Source organism: Lygodium microphyllum, chromosome 3, assembly GCF_053477565.2.
Source record: "Lygodium microphyllum isolate KBCC chromosome 3, Lygodium_microphyllum_v1.1.10, whole genome shotgun sequence".
Taxonomy (NCBI): domain Eukaryota; kingdom Viridiplantae; phylum Streptophyta; class Polypodiopsida; order Schizaeales; family Lygodiaceae; genus Lygodium; species Lygodium microphyllum.
The window spans coordinates 192,637,649-192,652,767 of NC_141137.1; the positions used below are offsets into that span (position 1 = coordinate 192,637,649).

General features: G+C 39.6%; 1 protein-coding gene and 1 long non-coding RNA gene across 2 annotated transcripts; both read left to right on the forward strand.

Annotated features, from left to right (window-relative positions):
- Positions 1–1,388: 1,388 nt before the first annotated feature.
- Positions 1,389–3,301, forward strand: LOC148039388 (uncharacterized). Its single transcript, XM_087675345.1, has 2 exons — positions 1,389–1,607; positions 3,170–3,301. Exons 1-2 carry the CDS (start codon positions 1,389–1,391, stop codon positions 3,299–3,301), a joined length of 351 nt encoding a protein of 116 aa, XP_087531471.1.
- A 5,049-nt stretch (positions 3,302–8,350) lies between these two features.
- Positions 8,351–9,299, forward strand: LOC148039389 (uncharacterized). Its single transcript, XR_015690455.1, has 3 exons — positions 8,351–8,594; positions 8,711–8,839; positions 9,134–9,299. It is a non-coding gene; the product is annotated as an uncharacterized LOC148039389 (long non-coding RNA).
- The last annotated feature ends 5,820 nt before the right edge of the window (positions 9,300–15,119 follow it).

Sequence of the window (15,119 nt, forward strand, 5' to 3'; positions counted from 1 at the left end):
ACCAGCGTTTTCTCTGACTACACTGATAATACCAGCATTTGGACACTGATATTACCAGCGCAATATGAAACAATTGTCATGCTAGTATTACCAACGTTTTGACACTAATAATACCGGCATACGATTGTTTATTATTTTTTAAAAAAAATTGTGACCACAACGATTTTATTAAGATAGCATCAAAGAACCAACGACAGAGCACCATGACTATAAAAAGCAATTCACATCTACACATCTAGGGTACCACAGTGAGAGTGCGTTGTAGTTTGAGCTACAACCAAGGATCAACAAGTTTCAAGAGCATATATAGACATGAAAGAGGATCCAAACAACATTGTTTTGTGTGGATACGTTCATTGTAAGTTTCAAACACGTCGACCTCGTCGTATTATAGAAGATCACGTAAGAAGATATGGGGATGAAGACATTGGCCAATATACAATATAGTTTGAGTCACAAGTATGAGGTTTGAATACAAGTGAACCACGACTAGAGATGACGCTAGATCTAGGAGCTGCGGCAGTGCATCATAGGGATGCTAGGTGTCAAGCCTTTGGAGGTGTTGCAAGTACCTCTGCCAATCTTTTTATTGCACCTGAGATGGGAATAGATGACATTGAGGAGGAATATCAAGGTTTTGAGACAGGAATCGAAGATATGCTCAATGATTTTTTTGTGATGTTTTGCCTCGAGAAGATGTGGGAGTGCAAGAGGAGGCGAAGAAAAGACAGTAGGCACATGAATCCAAAATAAAAGAGCGATGCAATAAACGATTGTATGAAGGGGCAAAAGTGTCAAAATTACGTGTCTTGCTGGGTCTACTTAATCTTCAAACCATATATGGTTGGTCAGATGTTAGTGTAACAACTTTATTTCAACTTTTGCATAAGATTCTTCTAGAAGGAAATTGCATGCCGGAGTCATGCAGCAAAGCAAAGAAGACTTTAGGCACTCTTGGTCTACATTACGAGTCTATACATGCTTGTCCCAATGACCATGTATTGTTTAGGAAAGAGTTAGTAAATTAAGTGTTGTGTCCGCAATGTGGTGCATCATGATATCGAGAAGATGTTCAAGGTAACAAGGTTCCAAGCAAGGTGTTGAGGCATTTTCCTCTCATTCCACGCATCAAGCATATGTTTAGGTGCAATGAAATTCTGAGTCTTATGTCGTGGCATGCAGACAACAAATCTACACATGGCACTATGCGAGTCCCATCACACAATCCTGAATGGACGCACATAGATTCAAAATGGCCCATGTTTGAAAGAGAGCCTCGATATTTGAGATTGGGGCTTGGAACAAACGGTGCGAATCCTTTCGGTCTCCGTTCAACAAAATGGTCCACTTGGCCAGTTGTTCTTGTGAACTACAATATTGCGTCATGGATGTCAATCAAAAAAGGGCATCTTATATTATGTTTGCTTATACCAGGTAAAATAAAAGTGAAGGACATGTCAGTATATTTAGCTTCTTTGATCGATGAGTTACAAGATTTATGGAAAGGAATTGAAGTGGTTGACAATTTAAAAACAAGGCGTTGCAAAGTCTTCAATTTGAGAGCTATATTGATGTGGACTATGCATGATTATCCTGGGTATGGGGATGTAAGCAAATTTAGTATTCAAGGATATCATGCATGTCCTATATGTGGTCCATAATTGCAAGCTTGTTATAGCACTCATCTTAAAAAAATGGTTTATGAGGGACACACAAGGTTCCTTCCTATGGACCATCCAATGCAAGGCCAAGATCGAAAGCTAATTCCAAGCCAAATGACAGTGCGTGATTGGAAACAAGCATGGACTTTGGCAAAGATTTTTCCCAACAAGGGATGAAGGGAGTAAATGCCTTTTATGCTTTGCCATCTTGGGAAGACCTCCTCATCAATCACCTCTTGGACCCAATGCATTGTTTCAAGAATGTTGTAGTTGTTGTGTGGCAACATATGTGTGGTCAAAAAGATAACCACAATAGTAGGGCAGATCTAAAGGAAGCAAACATAATGCAAAGATGTTGGCCTCGAGAGAACGGAAGCCTTCCAGACGCATCGTGGATTCTAAGCAAAGAAGAGAGAAGCGTTTTAAAGAGGGTGATTGAGACTCTCCGCACACCCACAGGGACCATGCATAGTTTGAAAGGTGCATTCACTAGTGTCAAAGAAAAAGAATTGAGTGGTTTCAAGACTCATGATTGGCACAAGATGTTACAGGTGTGTGTGTATATATATAAATATAATTTGACAATTTTTTTATGTACATGACATTTCAAGGTCCATACTAAATTCTCATATTTTGTTTTCAATCTATAAGTTTATTCTTCCTATAGTAGTGGTTGGAGTTGGTACAATTGGAGTGCAAAGATGTATATACAACTTGTCTTCGCTTGTAAGGCTAGCATTAAGTATATTGGGTATTATTTATATGTCCAGTACATATATGCTAACATATATTGTTCTAACTTTTGTTATTTGTGTAGGTGGATATCTTGTAAGGAAATCGATTTCACATCTATTCAGAGGATGAGAATCCTTGCCAATGAAACCGTGTGCATGATAGAGAGTACTTTTCCAACAAGCATATTGACGATACAGGTCCATACACTTGTCCGTCTTGTGGATAAAGTAGCGCTAGCCGGGGTGGTGAACACACGATGGATGTTCTACCTTGAGCGTTTCATGAAGGTCTTAAAGGGTTTTGTTCATCAAAAAGCTAGACCTGAAGGAAGCATGGTAGAGGGTTGGTTGGTGCAAGAATCCTATGTTTGGATAATTGAATATCTTGGATGTGTTGATAGGGAGATGCCAATGCTATGGAACACTAAGGATGATGAAAGATTGATCGATGAAGTGCATCAAGGTAAGGGATTACATTTTCGCTTGACAGATGTGACAAGGGAGAAAATACAATCTTATTGCATTTCAAACACTGTCGTCATGGACAAATGGCATGTCCAATATGCGGAGGCAAGAGCAACGGATGGTAGTTTTCCTACTACTCCTTCGCAATCCTAGTTTTTGGAGGCCATGCAATCAGCAAGAAGCAATGGAGAAGCCATAAGCACCAAGGATATGGATTACACTTATGGTTGTGATTGGCATGTGAGTTATTTATTTCATGTTTGGGTGTGACAAATGATTAACATCCTATACTTTTCTTTTTTAAATCAGGCATATAAATTGGGGGCAATTTGGTCCCGAGGTCATCATTTTCATGTACAACACATCGATCAATACCGTAACACGTACGATAGCGGGGTGTGTGCAACTTTTGATCAAGAAACCAGTGCAGGGAGTGGTTGATTGGAAAAGTTTACATACTATGGATATATCCAAGATATTCTTGGACTATCCTATCATTCTTTTGAAGTACATATCCTAGATGTGGCATGGTACAAAGTGGTGAAAGGGGGACATCGACCTTCCATGAAGGTGGCGCAAAATGGATTTGTAGTGGTGGATAGTAAACAATTGTGGACCAATCGTAGTGACACTTTTGTCTTCCCGGATCAATGTGATTAGGTACATGTACAAGAACCTTATAGCATAGCCCTTTATATCCTTTTATGTTTGTAATCTTAATATAATATATGCATGTTTAAGGTGTTTTACTATCCCATGCATGATGAATCAAACTGGATGTATGTTATTGATGTTGCACCTCAAATAGATAGAGTATTGCAAGACATGGATGATTTAACGTCCATTGACGAGATAAATAGGATCTTGCACGATGTTGATGAGATCTCTAAAGAAGAAGGGTTGTCTACGGAAGAGGAGATTAGCTACTACAATTCTACATCCACATATGGATCCTCATCAAGTGAATCTAAAGTTAAAAGTGTTTTCTTGGAGACGAGGGATGAAAACACAATGGTAGTCAATCATAATAATCTTGGTGATACCATATCTCACAATACAACTGGACTACACCTAGAAGCTGTTTTAGAAATAGATCATGATGATGTGTATACGAATCTCACATCCTCTCCACTCATAATGTAGATCATTGTAATTGATGTTGGACCTAGTCTTACATGCACATGTAATTTGTTGCTATTTGTACCAAAGCTAGCAACTTAAGTGGGTGGCTATTTTCTTTTTTTTATTTTTAGAAGAAACTTTGAAGAAACTAGGCCTTGGACCCATTGATTGACATTAAAATATCTATTAGTAGAAGAGCATGATAGTAGCACCTTTGATAGGAGCATCTACTACCTTTGAAGGCTATGGGGAGGGTTCTAGCTCTTTAGCAATGACTATTAAAATTGGTGATTTGTCTTTCTCTTTGAGCATTGGTAGTACTGGCGTTTGGTGTGCTTGTAATACAAATAAATCTAAAATAAGAAGTGCTAATAACATCAACATAAGAAGGTCTAATTTCCACCAAGAGAAACCTCACCACCTCCAAAACACATTCCCTTATCTCCAATATATCTAGTAGAAGCCAATACAAAAGAAGATGAAGCCAAGAAAAGAATCAAAGAACTAGAAGCTAGCAATGCTTAGTTGACAAACAAATGGAACAAGTTTGAAGACATAACAAGGCAATCCCATGACCATGAAGTTATATGGCAAGATGCTCAAAGAATAGATTAATTGACAAACAAATGGAACAATTTTGAAGAAATAACAAGGCAATCCCATGCCATGAGGTTATATGGCAAGATTCTCAAAGAATAGCTTAAGGAAATAGTAGGTGAATGGCTTATTTGTTGAAGTCCAGTTCTTACCAAGCCACTACATAAAGACCTTTGGAGAGACCACCTAGTATGGTTTCATAGACCACTAGCACTCTTCATGTTTTTCAAGTGTAATACTACAAAATACAAGGTTTGTGATATACCAAATCAAGGATGCCCAAATTTCTATCTCTTGAGCCCTACTAGAACAAAAGAAGATCAAATACATTAAGCACTTGATGACATGCTCATCAATGTAAGGTAGCAACAATGTCAAGATAATAGAACACTATTTCCTAACCCTCCTAGCAATCTTCATGTTTTTCAAGTGTAATACTATAAAATACAAGGTTTGTGATATACCAAATCAAGGATGCCCAAATTTCTATCTCTTGAGCCCTACTAGAACAAAAGAAGATCAAATACATTAAGCACTTAATGACATGCTCATCAATGTAAGGTAGCAACAATGTCAAGATAATAGAACACTATTTCCTAACCCTCCTATAATGAATGTCATGGCACAAATGATGGTAGCACCAAAAACACCAAGATAAAGCAAGGGGAAGTCAAAACTAGCTTCAATAAATGGAAATGCTAGATGTGGTTCTTGCAATGACAACAATTAGATGCACAAAATTTTGAGCTAAAGACTAAATATGTTAAAGAAAAAGAAAGGAAACTAGAGAAAAAACATACTTAGAGTAATGTGGGGTTATAATTTTGTAGAACACAACCTAAAGTAGAATGTATGCCTTCAATGAAGTAATGCAATTTATCTATTGTTGCTAGATCTAAAATACTTAGTGCAAGCTTTGTGAATGCACTACCATAACCAACCAAAGAACAACTTGGCAAAAGTTTAAGAATCTTTTTGAAGTACAATGTCATTTTGAAAATCCCCTAATCTATTGTGTGGTCATCATTCTTGCCATTATATGATTTAGATGGCCTAACATCAACTTTCTTTGAATATCAGTTTGAAACAAGTGACAAATAACTTTTGCTTCTTTATTGTCAAGATCATGTGGAAAATCAAAAGTATCAAAAGAAGGCTTGACAAATAATAAAGCTCTACTACTCAAAGGAGACTCATCAACATCAATGACTTAGATATGGTGCATACAATTTGTCAAGGTTGACAAAGTACTCTCAAAGTGAAGCTACATTTAAAGGAGTTGTAACTACTCCAAGGTTGTTGGAGCAAGAGGTTCTACATGTTGATCTTGATCAAAATCAAGTACCTCACATTCACTAGAGGTTGAGGCATGGTTGATGTCGAGGCTACAAGCACAACAAGACAAGCAACCTATGTTCTAGTGATCACCATCAGAATTCATAACAAGGAGATGCTAGGGTGGCCCAGCTTGTAAGCATGCCCAAAGTCCTTAATGTCACCCTCAAGCTTAGTTGTGTCCTCAAAATCATCCTCTTCATTTGCATCATCCTCAACTTCAAAAGGTACAAGAGGGGACTCCACTTGAGGCTCTACAATTGAAGAAGGCTCTAGAGTCAAGGCATTAACTCAAGAGAAGGCGCGAGAGTCAAGGCACTATACACAATTGGGTAGTGGGAACAAATCATAGCGAATATTGGAGGCTACAAATAGCAGCTGCATAACTTAACGCCGATAACACTAGCAACGCTTAAACGTCAATAACACCAGTTGTTAAACGCCGATAATAGCAACGGGTAATTTAACGCCGATAACACCAGCGGGCTTAAGCACGCGGATAACAATGGCGGTTCCAAAATGCTGATAACAACAGCACAGCACACGCAAAATAGTTCCATGAATTTACATCTATGTGTGTGTGTGTGTGTGTGTGTGTGTGTGAGAGAGAGAGAGAGAGAGAGAGAGAGAGAGAGAGAGAGAGAGATTGTGTGTGTGTGTGGGTGTGTGTGAGAGACTGTGTGTGTGTGTGTGTGCGTTGACCACCAATCCACACGCGTGTGTGAGAGAGAGAGAGAGAGAGAGAGAAACTGTGTGTGTGAGTGGGTGTGTGAGAGACACTGTGTGTGTGTGTGTATGTGTGTGTTGACCACCGATCTGCCTATACCATTGAAAGTACCGGCGTTCATAGCGCGGAAAGTACTAGCACATATAATTAAGACCTAGCAAACATTGATCCTTGTGTGTGTGTGTGTGTGTAATTCCACCGAAAATATTAGCGCCGTTTATGTGCCGCTAATTTCAGCACCACACATAGCTAGTATTACTAGCTATGTGTGACACCGGTAGTACTAGCACACCATATATTCCAGAGAATGTTCAATTGGTGTGAATTTTTTTTCCGTAGCATGCGCCAATATTTTTGGTGTTAAGGTGTCAGGTGCCAATGTTACCAACGATTGGTAGGAGGGCAAAAAATTTTTTTGACGAGGCTTCCCCTATTTTTTGAAATTTAGAAAACAGGGTAGAGAGTGGAAGAGCTCCCGCGCAGGACATAGCGAGGACGAGAGAGGAAGAGAGTGCAAAGCAAGAAAGAGGAGAGGGAGAGAAGCAGAGAGAGGGAGAAAAAGAGAAGCACACAGGGAGAAAGAGGAAGAGAAAGAGAAATAGAGAGGGAGCGGTGGAGAGAAGTAGAAGAAGAAGAAGAAGAAATCTTCTTCAATGTTTGGCGTTGCACATCTAACCACGAGGATTTCTATCAACTAGATTTTGTTCAAAGATCTTCACATTCGGGTAAGTGTTGCTTGTTTGCTACACACACGACACAATGTTGATTGTTTTTACTTGTAAACGACGCATACACATTCATGTACATACATACACATACACACGACAGGAAGACTATCTGATGTACATGCGTCATGTGCATAGACACAATGAGTACTCATTCCCACAACAGCTCACGTGATAGTAGGAGGTCAAGCAGTTCCACAGAGTCTCGTATTTGCAGGTATTTTGATGATGAATTGTTGGAGGAGATACAATGATGCGGCCTTCAATTGACTGGAAAAAGTCGTCCAAATGACGAGGATCATCAATCTACTGGTTCACGGTCTTGTCGAGTCGATGAGGAGCACCAATCCCTGCACTCATGATCTCCACCGCCTGACATAGGTTGTGGAGGTTGCTGTGGAGGTAGTGGCAGCTCTTTAAGGCCAACTTTGTCACGCAAACCACCGAGGTATCCCATAAGTGCGCAGTGTAGCGCAGTAACACAATCGCATCAGATGAAACCAAAGTATGGGAGACCTGCGCAACGTAGTCCACTTCCCATCTCATAAGAGACACCTGTGGAGACACCAACGTTTGGGGCGACCCTTGACATCACACCACCGGATACGCCCAAGATGTATCTTTGCTTATCTAGTTTTCTTTCAAAAGTAGTGGACTTGTGTGCATAATTTTATACCAACTGTCATTAAATTTATGTGTAGAAAGATGTACTATGATCTCGATGAAGAGGGATGGATCTTAGGTGACAACAAGGAAAATCTATATCTATCAAACCTCAAATGTCTGATAGATGTTTATATGCTTAAACACATTTTTAAAAATTGGAAAAGAGTCCTTGTAGAGGAAAAAGCAGTGATACAAAATATATTGCATGAGAGGTATGTTAAATGCAACTAAATTTTATTGCTTATGCTTAAATTTCCTTTGTACGTCAAGCAAGAGTTAGTATGATCGCTTTTTACTGTGTGGTGTAGGTCTCCAAATCCACCAAGATATGTCACGGATAAAGAAGTTTTGTACTCTTGCATGGGCAAGATCGTGTGATCTAAACATGGAGATCTCATCAAAGCAATCAAGAAAACCTACAAAAAACCATCTTGGGGCACGAAAGTGCTTTGGGAGGAGGGAAACTCATGGTTTGAAAATAATAAGAGTAATTGGGCCCAACAACAAGAGGTAAGACGTGTGCAACTAAGCACTCAAGGTACCCAAAGGCTTGGAAGTGGAGGTAGATCATGGTTTAAAGCATACTTTTAAGTATTTTATGTCTCAATGCATTTGTATGTATGGTCTTAGTATGAGATTTACACTTGTTTATGGTTTGCTTGTGTGTTACTTATGTAGAAAGAAGCTATTAGTCGCCTTCCGACAAATGCTGAGATAATAAAAGCAAGGGAGATGGGCACAAGTGTGTTTTTCGATGAGATTGCATCACAGGGCACCCAACTAAATAGGGTGGACGTTCATCAAATGGTAATCATCTATATATCCTTTGTCGTTTGTAAGCGGTATAATAGTTTAGCTGTTTTTTAGATGTTTGTTTTATGACATGTTGTAGGTCCTAGATCCTGTACTTAGGCACATCTACACCACTATTTTTTGTTTGATGCAAGCTTATTATAGCTACAATGAAAGTGTTGATGCAATTACCCACATGGTAAGTTTGTGGCCAAAAGATAACATAGAGTGATAGGAGTGTGTTGGACGTTTAAGGAGTGCATGCACATGTCTTATGCATCTTTCTAAACATTTTGTATCTAATTGCAGGGCCCATCTCTACCCTCTCAAATGGGCGAGTATCCAGGAGAGTCCTCGAATCTTACACCACGCCATAGTGATGACGAGGATGATGAGGATGAAGACTACCTTCCCACAGATGAGGATAAGGATGATGATGATGATGATGATGATGACTTAGAGTAGATTATTTTTTGTATAGGATTCACAAACCCTAGACTTTGTACTTATGGTCACCTATGTGGACCTATCGTTGCTCGATCATGAGTATTCTCATTTTCTGGTTGTAGTATGTTTCAATTATGTATTGGAATATTTTTACTATGTTGAAATCACCTTCACAATGTTTTGTATTGTTCTTTACCTTTCAAAGTATGCGAACCATGTTCCAATCAATTGAAATGTATGCTATGAATTTGGTGTTCACGTTGCAACCATGCTCTAAAACATGTTAAATGGATGGACAATATAAATGCACAAACTAGTCTTGGACTACTATTTGTAGATGTCTTGAAAATGGACCAACAAACTAACAATTTTGTTTTTTTCTTTTTTTCAAAACCTGCTCATGCCGATATTACCGACGCAAGCAAGAAAATTATGGTAACCCTGCTTGCGCTGGTAATACCCGCACGAGCAGAAAAATATGGTAATCTTGCTCGCGCTGGTAATACCAATCTTATTTAACACCAATACTTTTAGCATAAATTTGTGCCGGTAATACCAGCATTTATTTGCGCTAGTATTACCAGCAAAAATTACCACCCGTATTACCAGCGTACTAGTTTATGCTGGTATTACCAGCGTACTAGTTTATGCTGGTATTACCAGCGTCAAAAGCTAGTTTTCAAAGTTTTAAGTGAATGTCGTTAGTACGGGTATTATCGGCGTTTTACGCTGAAATTATCGACGTTGAACGGTAACGGCGGATTTACCGACGCTCGACATTCTTGTTTTTTTAAGAAATTTAATGTATTTACTGGCGCGAGGAGCGCTGGTATCCTCGCGCCGATATTCATGCTATATGTTGTAGTGATATCCCTTCTTCTAAGGAATTAAGAGATATACACAATTGACTCCTGCAGTAGCCATCCCTCTACCATTCTTCCTTTAGGTCGAGCTTGTTGACACACAAAACTCTTCAAAGTTTTCATGAATCTCTCAAGGAAGAACATCCATCTACTATGTACCACCCCTGCTTTTGCAACCTCATCCACGACATGAACTAGAAGATGTACTTGTATTGTAAGTATACTTGTTGAAAAATGTTTCTCAAGCATACAAGCTACTTCTACAACATTGATTCTATTCTCTTCTATACTGGTTGTTTTAATCTCCTTTTGAGAGATCCATCTCACCAAACAAGAGACTTTGTAAATGATCATACAAATATGTGAAGTTGAGCACCCATTTATTAGAACAGGTAGAATGTATTGTAAGAATTTATGCCAATCATGTGTTTTCAATCCATTGAGTTTCTTATCCTTTGTAAAAGCTCCTTTTAAGCAGTGCATGTAATTAGTTGGTGTATGAGAGTTACCTATGACATGCTTTACCCTTTTTTGTTTAGGTTGACTCAGCACCCAAGGCATATTTGGCAATGTGACTACATTGCCTTCTCCTATTAATGGCCAATATGATTGCATAGCTAGAACCCCAGCTTTATGTAAATCTTCACAAGCTTTTTTATTGTCTCAATCTCCTGAAAAATGTTCCCATAGCGTTTGCCCCACATTTTTGAATATATGCATAAGATCTAAAAGATGATTCATGAGAAGTTTTCTCCAATATGGCAAGGAGTGAAATATAGATAATTGTTTCATACCCAATGCACTAGGACTTGCTTGCCACAAATCGTATTGAAAAGAAACATCCCATGTTTTTGGTGGTCTTCCAAGAAATCCCGCTTGTAGCGGATGATCAGGGGGAAGAAACATCGTGTGACCTTGATAAACCATTTTCTTGAGTGATTGTGAATATTGTGCATTGATTCTAGGTCCACAAATTGGACAAGCATGATACCCATTGGTTGCAAGTCCACTGCACTCTCCATAGCCTATGAAATCATGCATGGTCCACATCAATATTGCTTTCAAATTGAAATGGCGATATCTACTATGGCGCGATAAGTCTTGTATTGGAATGCCTTTCCATAGTTGTTTTAACTCATCCACCATTGGAGCCAATTAAACATCCATATTTTTTACCTTGTATTTGCCACGAATGAGCAATGCAAGTAGAGGGTATCCTTTCTTAATACATAGCCAAGGAGGTATATTGTAATTTACCAACACCACTGGCCAAGTACTCCAAGTGGTAGACCGCAAACAATATGGGTTGACTCCATCCATAGCCAATCCCAAACAAAGGTGTCGTGGCTCTTTCTTCAATTGGGGCCACTTTAGATCAATATGTTGCCATGCAAATGAGTGAGCTAGTGTACGTATCATTCCATTTGAGAACCTTGACGTGCCATGCCATGCCATTAAATTTGCAATACTAGGACATTTAAACATGTGGGATATTCATGGAATGATGGGAAAGTGCCTAAGAACCTTTGCTGGTATAGTCATACATGAGAGATCTTCTTGATATTGACTTTCCTAACACTTTGGGCATACATCCAAATTTGCATACTCACCTCGGAATAATATGCAATCATTTTGACATGCATGTATATTAGTGTAATCCATCCCCACATCTGCCAAAATCTTTTTTGCTATATCTCTGGATTCTGGCATCTCATTTTGTGTCGGTAAGATTGTGGTCTTCATAAATTTAAATAATGTTGTTACACTTGCATCACTTCATTCGTATGTTGACTGTAAGTTTAAAAGGGTCAAGCAAGTACGAGCAATTGAGGCTCTTGAGCCTTCACACACAGGCGTGTGTGTAAGTAATTTAAGTGCTTAATACTAGGGTCATTTTCAAATTCTTTGGTGGCAGCATCTTTACCATCTAAAAGACCAAAAAATGAATCTATCATTTCTTCCATATCAGTATCTTTTAAAGGTTCTTGTATGTGCTCTTCCATGAGCTCATCCGCTTGCACTTGAGATTGTCTTTGCTCTTTTTTTGAATGTGTTGGCTTATTCAAGTGTGACCGTTTATGAAGTGATGGATTTACCAACAAGAAATCAACTGGTCTATTAGAGGCATGAGCCCACATTTGCTCATCTAGTACATTCTTATTCCATCTTCCCCAATCTTCAACATGCTCCTTTACAACTCGTCGTGTGTGTGAAACTGTTCGTTTGCATCGATTGCATGGACAAAGCATCCAACCACTGGTAGTACTACCGATATCCATATTTCTGTTGCCTCAAGCACTATCTACCAACCTACACACACAAAAACATATTACTCTCGAATTACATGATGAAATACCCAATTTTAATCACCTCTCTCACACAAATCACCTCACTCACACAACAAATCATGTTCTTGAAAGACATGTATATCGCACACACTGGGAGCTTTTAATCAAAGTCTAGGACCCACCACGCGGAGGTAACTCCCATATGGGTCCCATTTAATTTTATTGGACGCGACAAGTCGACTTCAAGTCTGTGTAGGGGCATCGTCGAGACCATCGGACATTGATATTGTCGAACAATATGCCTAGACCTTGGGACCGTGTAGGGGCATCGTGGAGATGGTGTACAATAGTCGGGATTGTGGGACATCGTCAAGAAGGTGGGACATTGTCAAGCTAGACCAAGGGACATCATCGAGACCATGCACAATAGTGGGGATTGTGGGATGTCGTCGAGCACGTGGAACCAAGGGAATATGGGATGCAAGCCATGGGAGAATAATGGGACGCGAGTTGTGTAGCACTATGTATGCTTATAGTAGCAAATTGTCGTAGCTCTATGGCAACCACTATATGCACCGATCTGTACTAATAGAAATTCGGACACAACCCCCAGTATTGCCCCAGTAAAACCCCCGAAAAAACCCTCAAAAATGCCATGAGGCAATGCCGAGGGTTTTACCAGGGGCATTATCGGGGACGTACTTTTAAATAAAACCCCTAAAGAATTTCCCCCTCTTTTGTTTTATAGGTGCGCAAAGTCAAAGAGGAGGAGGCAAGCAAGATCTACACTGCAGTAGCCTCTAAACCTCTCACCTCTTCTCTCCTCCACCTCCTTTGACCTCTGACCTCTCCTCTCCTCTACTCCACCTCCTCCAGCCTCTCCTCCACCTCCTCCAAAACTCTCACCTCTCCAACGATTCTTCCAAGTACGCAATTCTCTCACCGTTCTTTCTCTCTCTCTCTCTCTCTCTCTCTCACACACACACACACACACAAATCCACACACACACACAAATTAGTGTGTATGCACACACATACACCCAAATTTGGGTGTATGTGAGTGTGCATACACACTAATTTGTGTGTATGCATACTCACATACACCCAATTAGGGTGTATATGTGTGCATACACACTAATTTGTGTGTATGCACACCCACATACACCCAATTTGTATGTATATGAGTGTGCATACACACTAGTTTGTGTGTATGCACACTCACATATACCCCAATTTGGGTGTATGTGTGTGCATACACACTAACTTGTGTGTGTGTACACACAAATTAGTGTGTATGCACACCCAAATTGGGTGTATGTGAGTGGATATACACTCACATACACCCAATTTGGGTGTATGTGTGTGCATACACGCTAATTTGTGTGTATGCACACACATACACCCACTTTTGGTGTATGTGTGTGTTGATACAAACTAATTAGTGTGTATGCACACACATACACCCAATTTGGGTGTATGTGTGTGTGCATACACACTAGTTTGTGTGTATGCACACACATACACCCAAATTGGGTGTATGTGAGTGTGTATGCTCAAACATACACCCAATTTGAGTGTATGTGTGTGTGCATACACACTAGTTTGTATGTATGCACACACATACACCCAGAATGGGTGTATGTGTGTGTGCATACACACTCATTAGTGTGTATGCAAACACATACACCCCAATTGGGTGTATGTGAGTGTCTATGCACACACATACATCTCAATTAGGTGTATATACACGCATACACCCAATTGGGTGTATGTGAGTGTGTATGCACACGCATACAACCCGATTGGGTGTATGTAAGTGTGTATGCACACACATACACCCAATTTGGGTGTATGTGTGTGTGCATACACACTAATTAGTGTGTATGCACACACATACACCCAATTTGGGTGTATGTGTGTGTGTATACACACTAGTTTGTGTGTATGCACATACATACACCCCAATTGGGTGTATACACACACATACACCCAATTTGGGTGTATGTGTGTGTGCATACACACTATTTTGTGTGTATGCATACACATAAACCCAATTGGGTGTATGTGAGTGTGCATACACACTAATTAGTGTGTATGCACACACATACACCCGATTGGGTATATGTGTGTGTGCATACACACTAATTTAGTGTGTATGCAAGTGCGTATGCACACACATACACCCCAATAGGGTGTATACACACGCATACACCAAATTTGGGTGTATGTGTGTGTGCATACACACTAATTAGTGTGTATGCACACACATACACCCAATTTGGGTGTATGTGTGTGTGCATACACACTAGTTTGTGTGTATGCAAACACATACACCCAATTGGGTGTATGTGAGTGTGTATGTACACACACATATACACTAATTAGTGTGTATGCATACACATACACCTAATTTGGGTGTATGTGTGTGTGCATACACACTAGTTTGTGTGTATGCACACACATACACCCAATTGGGCGTATGTGTGTGTGCATACACACTAATTTAGTGTGTATGCACACACATACACCCAATTTGGGTGTATGTGAGTGTGCATACACACAAAATAGTGTGTATGCACACACACATATACCCAAATTGGTTGCCCACACATACACACACATTAATTTTCCACTCAAACATACACACACAAAAACATAATAATTGTTGCCCACACAAACAGCGATGGCTTACATTTG